The sequence below is a fragment of the Seriola aureovittata genome, chromosome 24, assembly GCF_021018895.1.
Source record: "Seriola aureovittata isolate HTS-2021-v1 ecotype China chromosome 24, ASM2101889v1, whole genome shotgun sequence".
NCBI classification, from domain to species: Eukaryota; Metazoa; Chordata; class Actinopteri; order Carangiformes; family Carangidae; genus Seriola; species Seriola aureovittata.
Genome location: NC_079387.1, coordinates 4,587,293 through 4,608,181, shown reverse-complemented (window position 1 = coordinate 4,608,181; position 20,889 = coordinate 4,587,293). Strand labels below are relative to the sequence as shown.

At 42.5% G+C, this 20,889-nt stretch overlaps 2 protein-coding genes across 3 annotated transcripts; both read left to right on the top strand.

Annotated features, from left to right (window-relative positions):
* The first annotated feature begins 1,094 nt into the window (after window positions 1-1,094).
* Window positions 1,095-8,950, top strand: LOC130165121 (ribose-phosphate pyrophosphokinase 2). Of its 2 annotated transcripts, XM_056370066.1 has the most exons (7): window positions 1,095-1,398; window positions 4,886-5,069; window positions 6,726-6,824; window positions 7,195-7,319; window positions 7,641-7,814; window positions 7,901-8,060; window positions 8,462-8,950. In XM_056370066.1, the coding sequence occupies exons 1-7, from the start codon at window positions 1,277-1,279 to the stop codon at window positions 8,552-8,554; spliced, it is 957 nt and encodes a 318-aa protein (XP_056226041.1). In that variant the 5' UTR covers window positions 1,095-1,276; the 3' UTR covers window positions 8,555-8,950. The 2 variants fall into 2 exon arrangements, with proteins under 2 accessions (XP_056226041.1, XP_056226042.1); XM_056370067.1 differs by lacking the exon at window positions 1,095-1,398 and having other exon boundaries at window positions 4,944-5,069; window positions 6,700-6,824.
* A 2,234-nt stretch (window positions 8,951-11,184) lies between these two features.
* LOC130165563 (thymosin beta-12) lies at window positions 11,185-13,855 on the top strand. The gene is made up of 3 exons (XM_056370927.1): window positions 11,185-11,331; window positions 12,611-12,723; window positions 12,864-13,855. Exons 2-3 carry the CDS (start codon window positions 12,624-12,626, stop codon window positions 12,896-12,898), a joined length of 135 nt encoding a protein of 44 aa, XP_056226902.1. The 5' UTR covers window positions 11,185-11,331; window positions 12,611-12,623; the 3' UTR covers window positions 12,899-13,855.
* Window positions 13,856-20,889: the final 7,034 nt, after the last annotated feature.

The window sequence follows — 20,889 nt, the reverse complement described above, 5'->3', positions numbered from 1 at the left end:
GGGAAACCATCCACATTTCTTATCGGCTATTTCCAGAATCTCTACCATTCTAATTCCTCAAGTTTGAGTAAATTAGCTGCTCAGCACATGACAGTAATGATGATATAAAGTATGTCACCAGAGTGAAGAAGGCAGGTCTTTGGTTTGAGGAGACATATGAGGAGCACAAAGTCTCAGCTGACTTCTCTCTGAGTGGGAAATCTAATTACGAGACCTGGTATCACAAGTGTGCACGCTGGATTGAAGGCAAAGTCCAAAGCAGCAGCTATCAGGCGACCTCCTTTGTTTTTCTGTATGAGTCGAGCTTATTTGATTGATTTCTCTGGCTGCAAGAGTACAGTGAAATTTTCTGTGATGAGTTTCAAAACTAAAGGCAAAAAATGACTTTTCATTATTGGATCAATGCTTGGTTTTTAAAATGTCACTAAATGGTAATAAATTCCCGTTATCATTTCCAAGAGCCCTGGTTGAAACTGTCTAGATATTCAGTTTATTATTACAGAGAACCAGCAGAAAAATATCTTAAAAGAAGATGGACACAGGCTTTTTTGATCAAAAAGTATTGATTACATGCAAGTACTGCTGGCTGAAGAGAATCATTAATAGTTCATAAAAGAATAATTACAAGCAAAGGATAAAATAAACAGAGGATGTAGGCATCAGATGTACAGGGTTACATAAATATAAAATATGAGAAAAAGTTTTATTGAATGCATTATTTAATTAATAGGCGGATTTAAAAAGGAAAATTAATATATGTCTGTTCCTCTTGTGATTAATAATAGTTAGATAAATAGAAATGAATAGGAATATTTAATAAACAATTACTTTGGAGGGTTTTCACAAGCTTACATCCTGGCAGCCTAACAAATGGGACATTTTATTTTGGTAAGTTGATCATATAGTATTAAAGGAAACGAATGCTTTAAAAAAAAAAAATATATATAAATATAATAGAACATAGAGCATCATTTCAAATAGTCTTTAAAAAAAAAAAATGTTGGAAATCGGCCTTTTTTGTTGTAAGTGTACATGTGTCAGTGGGACTACTACACTGTCCAATGAGGGGAGGGCACTTCCCTTTTACCATGCAAATACTGACCTGATATTTCCTCTCTGCCGACGGTCCCCAACTGCTGCACCAGTGCAATGCTCAGGCTGCAACATTAGCAACCTCATTTTCCATTTTTTGTAACCCTTAAGTGGGGATACCCGTCATATTCTTTTTTTCAGTCTTCTTTTCTTTTGTTGAGCAAACTGCACCAGGTTTTCGGACATGCCTAACATCGTGCTTTTTAGCGGGAGCTCTCACCACGACCTGTCTCAGAAAGTAGCTGATCGGCTGGGGCTGGAGCTCGGCAAAGTGATAACGAAGAAATTCAGCAACCAGGAGACATGGTCAGTAGACTTTTAATTTTGTATACGACGCATGAGATGCATGTTTTTGCCGGTGAAGCCCATGTTGCTTCTGCTTCGGTGGCCCCCATGTGGGTATGCTAGCTTGAAGCTAACAATAGTTAACTACACGTGACTAGCTAGCCACATGTAAACACACCAGACTAGCACACTTGTAGCTAGCTAACTTCGGTGTGTCCAATATCGGACAGCTTTTTCGTTGAGTTTTATATCAGAGAATCTGCTTAACTTTGAAGCCGTTAAAGTAAACCAGCCTGACAGAAACAGCGAAGTTGTAAAATGTAACGTTATATGTGGTTGCGTGTCATGCTAACGAAGCTAACGTTAAACTACGTCTGTTTCCTGTGTCAAGAGTGAATATGGAGGAGGGCAAAATTTGTACTTGTGTCTTCCCTAACCCCAAAGTCTTCCCGAAGCCTATTCTTATGGTCTTCACTATCTGGAACAACCCTATGTATGAAAACTGGATTGCTGATTCTCTATGATCCTGTTAAACTGTTCAACATGAGCAATGAAGTTTCTAATTTGGAAATTGGAACAGATTGTTACTGGCATACAGAATTTGACGTAACACCTTTTATGCTTGCACCTAGCTAGGTGGCTACTGTTAGCTGGGTACGTCCAGGAAAACCTGTGGATATTACATAATTCATACAGAGATTGGCACAGCTGATTGAACACTGTAGTTTAAATGCATATATTATCCAATTTATGCGGAAAATAAGCACAGTAAACAAAGTTTTTAGGTTGTCCGATAATGGGTGCTGTCTAGCTTACTGTCATTAGACGTGGATTTACGTTAACTGGCTAACCACAGACGAGAACGTATCTCACTGCAATTACAAGCACCAAACAGGGTTGGACTGCACAATATAAACAACCACAGTTCTTGCAGTTCCTCAGGGGTATTAAATGTCAAGTACTGTCTCTAATATGACAATTTGCACGAGCCCTGTAGTAAAACTCGAGTAAAGTTTAGCTCTCATTACTGCCTGTTTTGCAAGGGAAGCTAGTTAACTGTCCATTGCTTAAATCACATGCACTTGATTTGTGCATATTTCCAGAGCAGCCAAGTTGACCAATCAGTGTCTGCAGGCTAGCAGCTAGCCTCATTTAACAATAGCAATTCAAAGGACTTTTATTACTTTGACTTTCTTTGTTGCTGATTTGAAGCCTCCTGCAGGATGACCTTTTGGTTTCACGCTGGCCTGTTTGCTGAACTCTGTTTGAATGTAATTGTGGCTGAGGATCTGGCCATTCAGCTTGCCAGCCATCTTATCTCATCAAGTGTATTTTATTCTGTCTGATCCAGTAATGGGAAAACCATGCTCTGCATTAATGTGCTTTGTGATGCAGTGAGCACAGCTTTAACATTGTCACAGTTGGATTTCATTCCCACTGGATTCACTCACTGATGCTCTCAATGTACTGTATTGCACTCTGGGTAAAAGCATCCTGCATCCACCAAACTGCGTAGGTTGTTTTGCAATCTTCCCATTGCATTCCAACACTGTTGTTTTCCTGGATTTAACAGGTGCCGTGGCATCTTTATCTCTTTATAAGACCCTCTCTGCTGGTGATGTTTCCACCCACAACTCTTAAAATCCAGTGAAAACTCTGATTATCACCGCCGAGGTTTCTCTCTCAGGAACTGCAGCTGTTTGGGCGACACAACGTGCAAAACAATTATTTTCTCATCCTCGCACACTAACAGGGAGGTGAGAAGAGTACACTGATAGCAGCTCTTCTCATAGCTCCAATACAGGCTTTGTCAGATGTCCTGCAGAGGTCACATGCTGAAGCAGAGTGGATTCCTGGGAATAAAATACTTTTTGTTTTGCGCAAGGAGGAATATCCAAATAAAGATTTTATTGACTGTGAGCTGCTTGATGTCAGGACATAATTCCTCCTAATGTATGTCACTGTGTTTTGCATGTATAGTTGCTTTTTGCGTCCCATTTTGTCACCTTGACTGCAGTTTAATTTTAGCACCTGTGGCAGGAAATGTTTTGTTTAAGGTGGCGGTGGCGGCCGTCTTTCCTTAATGCGTGTACATAAGGTCGGCTCACTGTTTCTGTCAAAACAGAAGTTTTAATCAGCTCCTGTATAGATGTGTTAAATGTATCAGGACATGTGCAAAGGAAGGAAATGCAGACCTGAGATTTGCACTGGAAGGAAATATTTGTTGTCATTAGCAGAATGTAAAGGTGTCATTCAGTCTGTGAATAAAATACAGCTACAATTAACTGTTATTTTCACGACCAATAAGTCTCCTGAACATTTTTTCAGTTGCAGATTAATTTCCTGTAGATGAATCAACATTTTAGCAGCTGGGTATTGCACTTGTATTTTTTATTTTTTTTGGGAACAGGCCAAGCTGTGTCCACAGCTCAGAGAAAGTTGGCATCGTTTAGCTTAGTAATCTTGTTGACTTGTTCTTTCATGAGATAGTTCCTGAAGTCAGTCTAAAGGTAGCCATTTTTTTGGACATATTTTATTCAGGCAGACTTCTTGTCAGCTGTTTGTGTTTAGAACTTAATTATTTAGAACTTGTTGGCTTCTTTTAATAAATGAGTAAAGATTTTTGTAAAAAAGCATGTTATATTGGAAAAAGTATAATTTTGCTATCTACTGAAGCGGCGGTGTTGTGTTGGCACCAGTATCCAAACATTTCAACTGCCAGCTGCGTCGCTGCTGTTGCAGATTGTTTTCGGTTATGGCTGTGGTCCCAGTGAAAACGAACTGTTTCCCCTCGAGTTCATCAGATGGTTTTTGGTTTTTCTGCGATGATCTGTTAGTAGTAATAATAATAATGCTGCATCAGTTTGCTATAATTACAGGAGGGTTCAGACTGATTTCTCAGTGCTGGCCCCTCCTTTCAAAAAAAAAAAAAAAAAAAACTCACGTGACTGTCTGTGCGGACCGGCTCTCACCCTGAACAGCTGTACATGTTGGTTGATCACATGCCCGACGCTGGGATGGACCTGGTCGTCTCCCACAGAGGAATGTTTCACACACATGCTGCCTGGTCTGGGTTCAGTGTCTCCGGCAGGTTCACACTGTACACGAGTGAGAGTGTGTGAGCGTTTCCAAACATCCTCGGATCAGCGCAGGGACTCGGCCCATATCAGTTAAACATTCAAGGCTGATCTGTTATACTGAACCTTGATTATACAGGGTTTGAGTGAGACTGAGTGAATGAACACTCTCTGTTCATAGATGTGTTTTTGATGCTGATAATAAAGTGTATGACATTTAATTCTGGAAAGAATCGTTTCATGTCAGTACTTGTAAATGAGGAGTTGAGGATGTTGTCGTTGTTTTCCTGTGGATTCAAAATCCACATTTAAAACATTCATATCATCTTAACATTTCCAGTCTTGATTTATTTTTATTTTTTTAACCCTACAGCTGACACTGTCCCTGGAATAAAACGTGTTCTTCTTCCCCCACTTGTGTCTTTCGACAGTGTGGAAATCGGGGAAAGTGTCCGAGGTGAGGACGTGTACATCGTGCAGAGTGGCTGCGGCGAAATTAACGACAACCTGATGGAGCTGCTCATCATGATCAACGCCTGCAAGATCGCCTCCTCGTCCCGCGTCACCGCCGTCATCCCCTGCTTCCCCTACGCCCGGCAGGACAAGAAGGACAAGGTAGATTCACACACTTACACACAGATTATCAGTCCTAAATCTAGCTGTGCTATTTGCTGGATGTTTGCTAGTCTGATTAGCCGCATCCTTTTCTGATTTCTTTGACCTGAACTTCTAAGAAGTCGTAAATCTGACAAAACAGGTCACCGCAGCTTTACCTTTTTAATGAATGCTGAATGTTATTATTTCCCTCCAGCAGTGCAGGTTGACATGTTAACTTATTTCGCAGTCATGTATTAATGAGAAACTCCACATCAGCTTTACTGCGGCACTCCCGTGTGCAATTTGAGGCGTTTGCCGCGCTCGGAAAATCTGAAATGGACACATCAGACATTCCAGTGGGCTGAGAAACTGGTTCACGCGGCCTGCTTATCTTGTAAATCATTATCTCGCGTCGCCTCAGTTGTTAATGTAACTGCAGCAGGAAATCAGGTCCGCATGAAGCAAAAGGAAAGCTCTTGTTCACACACAAGGAGAAAGAGAGAGTTTTCCTGTGAATTATTATCAACTCTCCCCCCCCCTCCTCTCTTCCACTCTGCCTGTACATGCAGTTCAGTACGTTCCAAAGAAGTGTCTCTTTTTACTCACATGAGGGTGTAACGTATGACCCTCACACAAAGCTCTGTAAACACTTGGGCTTACGTCATCCACATGTTGACTTCAGGGTCAGATTTCACTTGGTAAAACGTGCCGCTTTACAGACTTCAAAGTTTAAATTTCACAAAACTGTTTTTTTTAATGGATGTGGGAAATCACAAGATGAAGAGATAAATTTTTTAAAAACTTATTTGTTGAAATAGTAAGAGCAGCGTTGCACATTTTACCCAGCAAAAAGTTGTTACAAATGGACAGTTCAACTAATTGTGAAATGTTATATAATGTCTTGATTATCTCTCCAACTCTTCAGACTCAGGTCTTCAGTTTATCCCGTATTCTTAAGCATCGAGTCGGCCTGAATTTCCAAACTCTGCCTTTTCTCTGAGCGCTCACGCAAACACAGCTCTCACATCATTTCCAGGTAGACGAGTGTTTTGTCAACAGGCCCCGAAGCGCCTGGCGTGACGCGTCCATCTACGCGGTTGTTGGCTTTTCTTTCTAGAGTGAACACATCGGCTAAACAGAACAAGCCCGGGGCGGCGGCAGGGCCTACATTTTTTAGAGTAACGCACCACAATGGAAAGGTCATAGGTGAAGTTTGGCCCAACAGCCTCGAGTCCTTGAAGTTCAGATGTAAAGCCAGGAGTCTAATTTGTGAGAGTTCAAATCAGCACTTGCAACTAATACCTCCAATCATTTGTTGTATCAGGAACCACTAGTTAATTGAAACCCAAATATTGGGCGACACAAGGACGATGTTTTTATAGTAGCTCCAGATTTATTTCAAAAATATTCAAAAGAAACTTCCTGCAGAGGAGAGCAGGCGGGCTGAAAACCACTTGATGTCAAATGCAGACCAATCGAGAGACCATGAGCGACTTTGAGTGAGAGTTATTATTTGAAAGGCATTGCGGATTCTCAGGAAATGATTTTAACAACAATGAATTCCCGGCATTGCATAAAAAAAAAAATCGAAAAAAACCCCCAGGTGAACAGTATTTTTGATATTTTCTTCTTACTCACTTACCTCAAGCGACTGTGTCTTGATGCTTGTCCCAGAGTCGAGCACCCATATCAGCCAAGCTGGTGGCAAACATGTTGTCTGTGGCTGGCGCCGACCACATCATCACCATGGACCTCCACGCCTCACAGATCCAGGTCAGTACACAGTGTTACACCAAATTACACAACTCTGTGTGAATGGGTAAAGAGGATCTCGGCATGTGGTTACAGCCACTAGTAGTGTTATTGAGCGGCGTTTTTATGTGTGGGTCCCCGTTTTGTTTATTGTCTTACTTGTGCACAAGGACATGATGCAAAGAAGAGAAATAGGAGGTCGAGCATTGAATCACAGATAGTTTAGGTGTGTGTGTGGTGTAGAGGACAGAGGAAAATAACTCTAAAAGTGGTTTTAGTTCCGAGTTGCTGTTTACATTGCAGCTGTGCGGTGCGACATTGAAGATGACTGAATCCAGTGTGCCTGTTTTCTGGGCTGTCTTTTGTTTCAACTTTCTTGTTTTTCTTTAAGGGTTTTTTCGACATCGCTGTAGACAACCTGTACGCAGAGCCTGCTGTTCTGCAGTGGATCAGAGAAAACATTCCTGAGTGGAAAAACTGTATCATCGTGTCTCCAGACGCCGGCGGAGCAAAACGGTAAGATCGCTGATACCCAACGGCGTTTCACACGCATCAAAGATATAACGGGTTAAACAGCACTACATTCTTATTGCAGGGTAGATTGCTGTCTTGCATATTGTAATCTGAATGAGTTGTAGACAGTTTGTGTGCATTACGACTCCTGTTTAAAGCCTCTTAATTCAATTCTGAGACGTGCAGAAGTTTGTTTTGATCAGCTCAGTTTGCTCCAGTTCTCTGCACTCGCTGAAGATGACAATGATTAATCAACTGGTTTGATTGAGAAATAAAGGTTCGGTCTCACTCGCCCTCATTGCCTCCTTCCTGTCGTCTTTCCAGCGTGACGTCCATCGCCGACCGTCTGAATGTGGAATTCGCCCTCATCCACAAAGAGAGGAAGAAGGCCAACGAAGTGGACCGCATGGTGCTGGTGGGCGACGTCAAGGACCGCGTGGCCATCCTGGTGGACGACATGGCCGACACCTGCGGCACCATCTGCCACGCCGCCGACAAGTCGGTATCATTTAAGTGCTTTTATTTCTGCGTAGTAGTGGAAGAAATTCATCTCAAATCACCTGAAATGTGTTTTTAACTTTCAGGCTCATCGATGCGGGAGCGATAAAGGTCTACGCCATCCTCACACACGGTATTTTCTCCGGTCCGGCCATCTCTCGCATCAACAACGCCCCGTTCGAGGCCGTGGTGGTGACCAACACCATCCCACAGGAAGAGAAGATGAAGGCATGCCCGAAAATACAGGTAAACACGCACAATTACTTTCTGGCCTAGAATATATGAAATGCTTTTCTTTCCTTTTATAAGGCCGTACCAAGACTTGAGCAGCGGGAGGTATTTATTTTGGTCTGACATTAATATCTGAAACACATTATCTACTGTGTTGTTCAGATGTTTATCTGGTAGAAAATGCCGCTGTTCCTCTTTCATAGAAGTGGCAGCAAATCTGTTTATTTATACATCTTATACTTCTGTACAGCACATGACACCCTCCTTCCTTTGTCTCTGTTCAGTTCAAGAATAACTTCCTCAAAATATTTGTAAGAGGGGTCTCTTTTCCAGGAGACATGTGACAGTGGACAGAAATCACATTATGGAGAAACTTTTTCTTTTCCCCCACATGACGCCTTCATTGTCTCCTCCAGGTCATTGACATCTCCATGATCCTTGCGGAGGCGATCAGAAGAACCCACAACGGCGAGTCAGTGTCTTACCTCTTCAGCCACGTACCCTTGTAAAAAAACAAGAGAGGGTGACGGCCCCTGGCCCTCTCTGCTCCCCCCCCCCCCCTTACTCCCAGAGCCCTCTCCCCGGTCAGGCCGCTCAGCCGGCACTTTTGGCCACATATCCTCCAGAAAAGGCTCAAAAAATGCCTGATGATTTCTGGCCAACCACATGTGGCTGTATAACGGTCACACCCCCCCCCACAAACACATACACACACACACACAAACACATTTTCTTTGACATTTTCACCCAGGAGACAGCGAAATATCACTTGCTTCTCTGAAGACCAAGTTTGTATTTATGACTACTTTCTTTTTCTCTCTCTGTTTATTTTTTCTCTTGTTTCGATTTCAGTCTCTAGCAGACGCCAGGCCTTCACCTTAACAAAAGGGTCCATTATGTAACATTATGTATTATTTGAACCTCACTTTAATAGAGGCATTCCACCCTGTCATGTGATTTTCAAATATTTTGGCCCTTTCTGCTTTGCAAAGTAATAAAAGTAGTGAAAAATGTGAAAATGTGCAACTCCCTCCCCCCAAGTGTTTGCTTTAACAGCTGCTAAAAGTATTAAATATAGTTATAGCCTAACCCTTAACTAGCTAAAGCTCTATGGACTTTGATTGTAATAATAGTTTATGCTTAACGCTATCATAATGTCCATAACAGGACTTGCACCTCAAGTCAAATTGTATTGATGTGACCACAGACAAAAGTAAAAGAGTAAAATTAGAGGATGAACACACTTGATTCACTCAGTTTTAGATCTGTCTTTTTTTTTCTTTTTTTTTTAGTGAGGTGTACCAAATGTGCTGTCGCATCTTCTACTGTCACCCAGTGGTGGCACATCTGTATAACATCCTTTCTCTTCAATACCTTTAATTCTGCTTAAAATATACAAAGTTGAACCACAACTTTTCGGTCTTGTCTGTCGTCGATGCGAGGTGTTTTTGGGTGCTTTGCCCATTTTCCAAAAGGTCATGATAAATAATTGAGCCCCAAAGCTTGGTTATAGTATTAAGAGTTCAACCATGATTTGTCAGAATAGTGTAATTGTCACAGCTGTAGTGGGTGATGAGGCAGGTTTCACTGTTTGCCTGTAGGTGGACAAAAAGTTGGTGAAAAGGCGTGATTTGATTTTTTTTTTTTTTTTTTTTTTTTTTTTTTTTTTTTTTTTTATATATATGTAACACTTCAAGCTGTTTCTTTGACAATAAAGCTTTGACAATGGCTTACAAACACACTGCCTGCTTGTCTTTGTGTATTTAAAGGGACATTACAGCAATTTAGTATTAGATGTCTTAATTAAAATGTGAGATTGAAGCAGTGGAGGGTGACATATGCTTATTTTTAGTCCTTTGTAGCTCAAAAAAGGCTGTATCCTACACCTCCCATAATGCAACTCAATAGCCTCTGTGCACATGCGTGAGCCCAGGCTGAGATATCGCAGATGGCATCATTATGACATCATCAGCCCCTGATTTAACTCGCATTAATGAATCTGATCTCAATGACTCACGATAAAAACAAAACAAAATAGATGTGGTTGAAAGTTCAGGGAAAATTCCAGTAAGTGAACCTTTAACGCAAATAATTATATAATATATTATATTTCATAACATTAATAAATTCTTTGAGATGTTGAAATGTGTTTTGCTAAATAGTTTGATGAATTGCAGTGATGGGAAAATTTACTAAATGTTCATATTCAAGTGCTGTATTTAAATCATTGTCAGGTACTTGTATTTGAATATTTCCATATTGTGCCGCTACATTCAAAATTGCATATTATTTCTTTATTTATCCAACAGCTGGAGTTGCTGGTTACTTTGTAAGGTTTACATTAAAAATGTAGAAAGATTGTGACTCTTTAGGAATAAAAAGGAGCATCTCTTTGGGCCCCTTGTTTCATCCTCATGTGTCTGAGTTGTTTGCAGCTTTACCATGAGACCCTTCCCTTCTAAACCTTCACAGATGATTTAACAGAGACTCAGAGATAAAAAATAAAATAAAATAAAATCCAATATGTCACAAACAAAAGATAAAAGTCTGAAAAATAAATACAAATTTGTCAGAAGTTCAGATTTCTCTTGCGTCCCATTGGATGAGTCAGACCCATCCAACTGTACAGAGAGCGTTTGAGACTACCTCCATCTCCACCTTCAATCGCACCTCATCTATTATTAGAAAACAATAGAAACACTGACTGGCCTTGCATCTGCTGGAAAAATGAGAGGAGTGGTGCATTCAGGGATCATGAATGTGAAACTGCCACCAGGAGGCGCCCTCTCTGCATGAATGTGCAGCCACAGACAGATGAAAGCAACGAGAAAGGACACGTTTTGAGCAATTTAAGTCACAAGATAAGTTATTTTCAACAGAATAGAGGGAAATCTAATGATACATTTGAAGTAAAGCAGCTGTGTTGACGCTAAACAGAAGTGTAGAGCCTGCTGATGTGTAATAGAGATCAAATAAGAGATGGAGTGGAGCTTTCAGTGCCACGTGGCTTACAGTAAAACGCACAATAAATCCTTATATTTCCATTTCTCTCCTCTGGGAAATGATAACATGAAAGCTTGAAGCCCTCAGTCTTTGCTCTCAGAGGCATGAGGGTGGAGGTTCCGTGCCTCTCCAGCAGGGGGACACAGGAGGATGGAGGAGAGCCGGTGATGTCAGAGTCATTAGCATATTTCTGACTATATCAGATGCTTGCGCAAAGACGCGCCACTACTGCTGCAACGCACTGACCAGAGACCTTCCAGACATCCCGTCAGCCAACGCTCCGGTAAGACCTGTTCACCAGCTCATTTCACTTCTTTGTGCTTCACTGGCTGCAGCTTTTAAAAGAGTGAAACTGTCACATCAGTCTGAGAAATGTGGTCAGGGCGTTTTTTTTGCCAAATAGAAAACCAAAGACAAAACATGAAATAATGTGGTTTTTCAGTGGATGCAGCTTGGCTTTTTTTTTTTTGTGTGTGTGTCCTAAAAGCTTAAGAGTGTGATGTGACATCAGAGGCAGACGTGAGGTTCGTCTTTGTCTCAAACGCAACACATTCATGCACATCAGCCTGTTTCCTTTGTTGCCGTTTGTGCTCGAGCTGCGTGCGTCTGGTCCCATTATTTAAGACGATGCCTTCACGTGTCCATTGCGCTTTTAATAGCTCATGAGCACATGTTTTTTTTTTTTTTTGCTTGTTTTGTTTTGTTTTTTTGGAGTGTGAATTGAAATTTGCGGAGTTGAACTTGGGGATTTTTTTACGACCAAGATGAGTGAGCAAAATGCCAAATCTGGGCGGTGGTTCCTACAGATTGCGCCCCAAGGGGAGAAGTACGTGACAAGTGAATGCGGATGTTGCACAGCGTCCATGTGGAAAGCCCCTGAGTGGACACTCATTATCCCTCCTTTACCTCCAGAATATGACAATTTTTTCACCATATAGTGTTATTGTTTTAAAAGATAATTTGCAAATGAGCAGCAGTCTGTTTTTTTATTTTTTATTTTTCTTGCTCTGCCCAGCATGGGAACTTCTATTGTTATGTAAATGTCGGATTTGAACGCCTTGAACTGGCCTCATTGTCTGGAGCAGCCTGTCCCCTCTGTGTGCAGCATCCCCGGGATTGCGCGTTGGATAACGGGCTGGATGTTCAGTCAAATCACGCCGTGCAAGAGCCGCAGGGCGAACAAAAGAAGGCAGACACATCCGCGCACATTAGATGGAAAAGTAGTCTGCGGTTGCGCATGTAGTTAAACTGGACAAATGATTTCTGGCCACAGATTTTAGGCAACGCCCTTCGGCTGATCCACAGTCAGTGTAGACCACATGCTCTGGTGGGATTTTTTTTTATTTTTTTTTACCTTTTTTAAAAACCTCTAACATTTTTAAAAGAATACATATTATACATTATATATATATATATATTTTAAGGAATCTTTTTCATCAGCTGTTTCTGTGTGGAGATTACAGCTGGCCAGCACCTGTAGTTTGCACATTAATAGTGGTGTGGTGCAGTGACCAGAGGACTGCAGGTCTCTGACACTGTCTGCTTCCTTCCTCATCTTCCAGACTCTCTGCAACCATGAGTGACAAGCCTGATATCTCAGAGGTGACCAGCTTCGACAAGACCAAGCTGAAGAAGACAGAGACGCAGGAGAAGAATCCCCTGCCTTCAAAAGAAAGTAAGTGTGTGTGTGATGCATTACATCACATTTCTTAACTGTTTCTGTGCCGTTAACCAACACTTCTACAGAAAATGCAGCTTTACTGTGTAATTTTATCTCACATCTTTTCTCTCCTCTCTTCTCTTCTCCCCCTGCAGCCATTGAACAGGAGAAGGCAGCGGCGACGTCGTGAAGCCCCTCCCTCCCGTCATGCACTGTACACCCCCCCCTCCTCCCGCATTGCCTTGTTTTCAGTCACTTCTTTTAGCTGTATAACTTTGTAACCGAAATTATGAAACGACAAACATAACCAACCTGCACAGCCTGTGGACGGATGACGCCTTTCGTCAGGGCAACCGGGCGGCCCCCGTCCCCCGTCCCCTCCCTTCCATCAGCAAACACCACCTTCACCACCTTCACGCTTGTCTTTCTGTCGGGAGATGAGGAAGATTTGCCTAGAGACGGAAGCAGGGGAGGAGGAGCAGGGGACTGCAGAAGACAGTCCTCAAGGTGCACGCCTCTTCTTTAACACCTTCACCACCAAAATCGACGTGCAACGGAGAGGCCCGAGGGACGGGGCGTGGCCTCTGTCCCAGGAAGCTCATCATCGTCTCCCCAAAACCACCAACACCCAACTTCCTGTGTGGCTGCTTTTGCGCCAAAGCTGAGGCGTCAAGCTTATTATTTTTCGTTTTTATTGTTTTTTCGTCTTCTAATTTTCGGAAAATGCACAACTTTGTTTGTACGCTGGCCAAAATGTAAATGCCCCAAAAATTGATACTGTTGTCTGTCACAATGTTTTTTTCTTTTGTATGTACACGAGGATTAAAAAAAAAGTGTAACGGATTCCACCTTGATCTGGGAGATACTCAAATGGACCTTTATTTACGGTTTAATTGTAACATACTTTGGCTTTTTGTCAGAGTTATTCGGGATAGCTTTTGTGTTGCAATCTGTCTCTGAATTGTCTCAAATGAGGAAAAACAAAAAAAAATACTGGCAATTGATTCCATGTGTTTGCTTTCAACCGTAGATCAAAATTCTTTGGAGTTTTGTAAAGTCCCAGCAGTCATATTACTCTGCCACAAACCATTACCAGAAATGGAAAACCGTGAAATGTTGTAATAAAAAAGAATTTGTTACTAAAGAAGTGTTCTGCCTCGAGACATTTATCCACGCTTCGGCTTCTCACTGAACCAACGCTGATGCGCTATTATCACAATCTGCACTTTAAAGGTGCAGTTAGCCTCATTTTAAACGCCTGTGTAATATTGTTGCAGCTTACACTCGCACTGCTCGTCTTAGTCTAACCCACTTTTCACACTATCTGACACAGATGCCAAACAATCCTTTAGCATTACTTAAGGGATGAGGCTGTGTTCGACTGAAAGGCTTAAACGTGACCACAGTGAGTCGTGCAGGGATTTACCAGCACATGAGATAAATTGTGTGTGTGTGCGTGTGTGCGGAGGGGAATGGAAATGAAAGTTGTTAAACCACCTGTCATGGAGGTCTTTTCTTGAAGCTGTCAGCACAAAGTTCACTTTTAAAGCCAGTGATTATTGCAGAGAAGCTCAAACCACGGAGCAAAATTAGCCTGCAATCCAGGAAGTAGACAGTGCCTAATTTAGAAACTTCAGGCTTTTATGAGCTAAACTGAAGAAGGCGGAAGGACTCTTGTAGTACAATATAAATGCATGATAGAGCATATTTCTTTATTGTACCTTCTACTTTAAAGGACTTGTAGTACAAAAGCAACAGAGGAACAAAGGTCAGTAACATTGCACATGTCTCACCAGCTGATTTGATGCATAGGTGAGCAGTGGCTTATGGGACGGCGTGCCATGACCCAGAATCGGGCGTAGCCTCAGTGGGAGATTTACTCAGGCCTTCGTCCTGAACTGCCTTTGTCCTAAATTAGCCACTGCCTCCAAAGCCTTAATGTCATTAGCATGATGAGGCTGACATTTCCTGTAAATGGCTACCTGCATGTAATTGTACTGTCATTTCATTCAAGTCAAACGTGACGGGGCTTTTAAGGAGGAAATCCCTCATTGGTTTAGTCAGCATGGGTGCAGAGATGATCCATTTTGAATGCTAAAGCTAACAGCTAGGAGTCTGAGCATGTGAGACATGACTCGACATTTCAGACGCATGTTTGTGACAGATGTTTTTTCCAGTGATTCTACGTTCATGCATGAAACGTATCTTCAAATCGGAGACCTGATTAAGAGAGTTTCTACCTGGGTCGCCGGTGTGATTGATCTCAGGCCACGTAATAATCTGCAAATCTTAACATGTTAGTGTAAGTGGATTGGTGTTAAGTCAGTTGCTCTTAATAAGGCATTAATCTGCATGGAGGAGGAGGGGTAGATGGAAGATGTGGAAGTTAGTAGGCTGGTGCAGGGCGACAAGGCCAAAACCTTGCAGGTCCTCCCTCAGATGGGATTAACACCTCCCGTCTCCCATTTCTCCCCCACCCTCCACCCCTCCCGCCCCTCCTCTGCCATGCTGCATGGCTCCACGCAGGGCCTGCAGCAGAGCCCCTTCGAGAAAGTGGCAGAGGATTTAAGGTGGAGCAGCAGATGGGGTGGAGCCGCTGTGCATGGGGGGAGGATTTTTTTTTTTTTTTTTTTTGTCAGATGTGTCAGCACCAAGCTTGTTGGGATCCTACGGCTGTCCTGCCTGGCATGGTAACCCATGGCAACAGCTGCTGCTGAGTCACTTCCTAGGGTTGGGCGGCTGGATGCTTGTTATCCTGGTGGAGTGTTTCTCCCTGGCGAGCGCTCGTCATCAGCCTGTCCTGTTGGCGTGTTTCGAGTGCTCGGGAGATTATGATGTTATTTAGATATATTTCACCATCTGTCTCTCCTGCTGCCTTGTGTCTCCACTACAGGCATGTCTTTGAAACTGGCTTGATTAACAGTCAATTATCTTTCTCTCGCTCGCTGAAACTCACAAACCCTGAGTCCGCTGTGGATTTCCACGGCAACCAGCCACCCAGGAGCTCCATCTCCGTCAACCGCGCGTTAACACCTGACCATTATCTTCATACGCTGAGAAATATCCACTGTATCCACCGCTACAGATACAAACAGGAAAGGCATGTTTGTGTGCTGCATGTTTGCATCATTATTATGGTTTCCTGTCCAAACCCTATCTCTGCAGATTGTTTGTGGTCTTATTGTTGAGTGCGGGCTGTCTCAGCTGTCAGCCGACCGAATGATAACACATAAAGAGCGAACATGAGTTTGCTGCACCCTGTAAAATATGCAACATTTGTCCCTGCTCTGCTGCTGTGTCAGAGGTCATCAAACACAAATGCTCACCACTGGTGTTGTTTTATCCACATATGGCGATGACAAGCACATGAGGTATGAGCAGCCACATTTTGAGGATCAGGGGCCATATGTGTGTGTGTGTGTGTGTGTGTGTGTGTGTGTGTGTGTTAGCTCATAGGATGTGACTTCATAGTGTAATATAATACAGCTATCAACAGCATAGCGTCATATGGACGAAACTGAAGCCGCCTGCAAACCTGAAACTAAATAAGGTTTGATTTTTAGGTAGATTTTCTGGGGATGCTCATGACAAAACAACAACCATAATGCACTGCTGGGACATAATGGTATTCATTACCCGCACACTGTTACTTTCATAGGTGGTAGTAGTGCAAAAAAAAAAAAACTTCACAAACAAGTTTAGTATGGAGTCCAAAAGAGACAAAATCTTTTTTTTTTATTCTATTTTTAGTTACATAATGTTTTTTTTTACAGATAATCCAGCGTGTTTTCTAAATGGTCTTTCTGTCTTAAAAAGCAACTCAATCCTCCAGTTTAACCAAAATCACCTAATTTGGAGATACATGGTTTCTACTGGACAGCTGCAATGTGCCACATTAGCTAAATATAGCATTGACATCTCTCTGGACGATGGTTTCTGTGTTTGTGCTCCTTCCTGACGGGAATCTCCCCGATTCTTATCTAATGTGGATCTGTGAATCCCCTTTAGTCAGCCAGTAGATTCAAGTTCGGTCATTTGCAACATGACATGAAAAAGAAATGTGGAGGCATGTATTCAAAGCATTCAAGAATTCGCTTTATTGGAAATGTGTGAAATGATCTCTTGTTTTGTTTTAACGTGTTTAAGCAAAGTAGTGGATTATATAAGTCGTTCACTTACACTGTAAGCAAATATATTACGATGTTTTTCACGCAGCAGCTCAGGCCTCAGAGTGTCTCACCAGTCATGTCCTCTTTGTGCAAAGTGTTTACAGATAAGTGCTGTTCTGTGTCCGGAATTGGCAGGAAAGCAGGAACTAACTTTTTATGGTACTTTTCTGAACAAAGACACAAAGTGCTGAGAAATAAAAGGGAGCACACGAGCCAACGCTTCGATGTAAGAAGAGCAGACATGTCGTGTTTGCTGCAGAGAAGCATAGAAACAGCTCAAAACGCTGTTCTCCTCCTATAATGTCAGCGCTATCTCTCTTGTTGCATAAATGATAATTACATCAGATCCTGTGGAATAAAAGTCCGTTAAACAGTTGTATGACCACTAATTACACCATCAAACTGATGCATAAAAGCAGAGCCAGCTTATTAAGACTCAGAGAGCGGGCATGGTCCAGCATTACACACAGCAGGCAGAGCTGCCTGTCTATAGCTTTGGTTGATTATCCCAGACATGCTCTATTAGTCTGGCCCCAGGTGGGGCCTCGATCAATGGTGTCTAAATGGTGTTCACGTTCCCTATTGCTTCTAAATGCATTAGCCCAACCGCTGCACAGAATCGATGCAGCTGCATACACAGCAGAGCCCAGCGCAGCACATCACAGTGTGTCAGGTCGACTCACTGTGACTGGACGAGGTGTGCAGGAAAACATCCACTCTGAGGTGATGAGTGAGTGTGATTGTGAACAAAAGAGTGAGTATGACTCCTGCAGCTGTGCGTGCATGTGTGCGTGCGGAGAGAATGCATGATCAAATGAACTGATGCTTTTGCGACTCACTCCCATGCGTCACCTTGGTGCATCCGTAAAGTGTAAACACAGAGAAGCTCTCAGTGGCTGCTCTCCTGAGGGCTTATACAGACTGACAGCCTTGACATTTCCTCTGAGCGGAGAGGCTGCGGCTGCCACGCTGCAGACGAGACACTTCCTCCCTCGCTGCAGGCACAGATCTGGGCCACTCACTGCATCTCCTCTTCCTCCTTGCAGAAGATGCTGCTGCTGCTGCTGCTGCTGCTGCAGACACCTGACAGTTTTGGTTTCTCTTTAACAAAGCTCCACAGAGAAACTATAGTACTTTCTGTACCAGAACCCCTTGATAGCTACAAATTTGGTGCTTTCCAAGTTACAGATTGATTTCTCATATTGGAAAATTTTGAATTCATTTAGAAACACGTGGGATGTTGCATTTTTGGTCGATTTTAAATTCAAAAATGCAAGGAAATGCAAAAGCAGCCAAAAAAAAAGCAAAGAATATTGTGGAATCCTTTCCAAAAAGACTGATGTCCTGGTCTCAAAAAGACATGCAGCAGAAACAAACATTACAAATTCAAACTTCTTCTTTTCACATCTATCAAAATAAAAGACTGAGGCACATGTTGCATCAGAAGGAATAAAACGACTTAAATATTCAGATCCAAACCAGAGTAAACAAAAAATGATTCTTGAAAAAGAAAAAACGTTATTGGACCATATAAAAATTCCCATCTGGCTTTTGCATCAAATCTGGTACTGTAATCAGTGAAACAAGAAAACATTTTTTTAATCTTAATAATCCAAAACGAAACTCAGCAGCAGCAGAGATGTTTCTGCTTTATGAAATTCAAACCTGAGAGGAGTGTGGCGCCCTGAAACTCCCGGTACTATGGTGATTATGAGCGTTAATTACCCTGGCTGTCTCAGGAGAGAGCTACTTAATTACTGCCCCCTTGTTAATAACAAGCTAAACCGTGTCATGTTCTTATTTTGGTTTTGTTAATCAGCATGAGGCTAAAGGGGATATTTGTAAGTCTCTTCTGCTGCTGGACGTGGTTTCGTGCCAGGGGGGGCAGGTGGTGGTGATGGTCATTTGACAGGAGCTTCAGCCCTAATTGCATTTACAAGACACAAGGTTATAATATGTCCTTCAAGCAGCACCGCTTGTTCAGGGCAAGACGGGGCGCTACAGTGACGCAGTATCGGAAAGGGCCAGACTGGGGCCAGCTGGTTAGCATGCTAATTTCAGTAGAAGAAAAGAAGTGATACGAAGAAAAATGAGTTAACATTGTTGCGCCGCTGGACACAGCTCTTGGCGAGTAAAGAGAGGAAGTTTTGTTGCCAAACCTGCAATGTTACCAGCTTTTAATTCTAACGTTGGCAATAGCAAAACTTACAAATAGCTCTTTTAAGACGCATTAAGTGCTTCTCCAGGCTGCAAATAAGTAAACAAGTATTGGTGTTGTTTGGAAACATTTGCGTGACTGTTTATTTTAGTACAATGAAAACTTATATTTCATCCATATAACCTTTCAATCTCGACCTCAGACAGAAAGCCCACTGAGCCACTCTTGCTGCTGAGGGAGAGTGACATGTTTTGACATCTGAAAAAGGAGTTTGCATTGGAATATGTGGGCGACTTTGTTTTACCTGCTGCCACTGTTCCCAGATCATGAAACTGATGGATGGATGGATGAATAAAATTCCACCTAAGCTTCAGCCTAAATGTGCCTCAGCTTGAAGTGACTTGAATCACATTGATTTTACTTTTAAGTTCCTTTTTGCAACGTTCTTGGCGCTCCAGCTCTGTATATGCAGCTAAAACACTCAGGACACCAGGTTTGTGTTGCGCAAACGTTGATGGATGATTCAGTTTTGGGAAGGCGCCCGAGCTTTTCACACCGTCCTAACTCCAACTGTGGGCGACTGAAGTTGCTCTTCTCTTGCGCTAATCAAGAGAAGTAGCTGACCTCATGCTGCTTACAAATGAAATCAGGGATGAATGGTGCCTCTCAGTGGAGGTGCAAACATTAGTCAGTTTGTGTCTGAGGAGCTGCACTGATAATTGAATCTGTGCCTGTGTGTGTCTGTGTTAATTCCTCAACATTACCTCTCTGTTTGTGTCTCATCGTGGCTTTCAGGAAGAGTTATTATTGCAAACATGAATAAGAAAGGCGTGAAAAAGGGCCCAGAGGTTAATGACATGCTCATACTAGATAGCATTAAATACCTCCTCCTAAGCCCAATACTCCTCATCTCATTTTTCTCCTCAGGCTGTCTATAAAGGCTCCTCATGATGTTGCATCATATGGAGTGTGTGGCATGAGATTGGAAGAGTTGCTCAAACACTATTGCTTAAAGACCTCATTGTGCAACACCTCACCCAGGACACTGTCACCGCAGCCTCTAATGAATCATGTGTTAAACGGGGAGAGCTACACATGCACACACATTCGGAGAGCTCGGGGGAATTTAATACGATATCAAATGTGTTTTCGCAGAGAGACACAATCGCAGCTCTGATTGAATCTCACCACACCCATAATCCACTTAACCTCATATCTTGTAGTTCTTTGACATGGTGTTTATTTTCTTATTTCCCATTGGCAAGGTCGGTGCAGCAGCGATAACGCCTGCTGGCATGGCGGTGAGTCACACTGGGCCAAGGTCAGCTCGAAGCTGTGGCAACAACAACAAAGCAGCACACTCATACTCTTAATCTTCTCATCCAGGCCTCGGAAAGAAAGTGTATGAGGGTATTTCCAAAAGGAATATTGAGCTATTCATTTAAAAGGTGGCTATTTGATGACATTAGTGGTTGTTTTCTTCGTGGTTAATTTCAGGCACCCAGAAATATCTTTATTTAGAGGAGGCATTCACTGGGTATGCAGGGAAAGATGGTTGCAAAGCTGTTTGGTTCCAACTGTGACTGCAACACACACTCCCGCCCGCAGACGCAATCACACACTTTGATGAATGCCAGGAGATTTTAAAAGCGAGAGTCGTCCGATGTTCTTATTAGGGGAGAGTTTTCCCTCATCCTGAGATTTATCGAAGCTTTTTACATCTGAGAATAAGACGCTGGGGGTGTGTGCAGAGAAATATAATGATGTCATTGATCTCACGGTGCACTTTCCCTTGGCCACGTCTGCAGTTTGGCTGGTTTGTGAAGGCATTTGCTTGCTTTTAGATTACAAATT

What these genes read in the sequence shown, in the direction of transcription:
- LOC130165121 (XM_056370066.1), top strand. Translation starts at nt 1,277, where the DNA reads ATGCCTAACATCGTGCTTTTTAGCGGGAGCTCTCACCACGACCTGTCT. An exon ending in TCCACGCCTCACAGATCCAG is followed by an intron (nt 6,825 to 7,194) that starts GTCAGTACACAG and finishes TTTTTCTTTAAG; the next exon opens with GGTTTTTTCGACATCGCTGT. An exon ending in AGGCATGCCCGAAAATACAG is followed by an intron (nt 8,061 to 8,461) that starts GTAAACACGCAC and finishes TGTCTCCTCCAG; the next exon opens with GTCATTGACATCTCCATGAT.
- LOC130165563 (XM_056370927.1), top strand. Translation starts at nt 12,624, where the DNA reads ATGAGTGACAAGCCTGATATCTCAGAGGTGACCAGCTTCGACAAGACC. An exon ending in TCCCCTGCCTTCAAAAGAAA is followed by an intron (nt 12,724 to 12,863) that starts GTAAGTGTGTGT and finishes CTCCCCCTGCAG; the next exon opens with CCATTGAACAGGAGAAGGCA.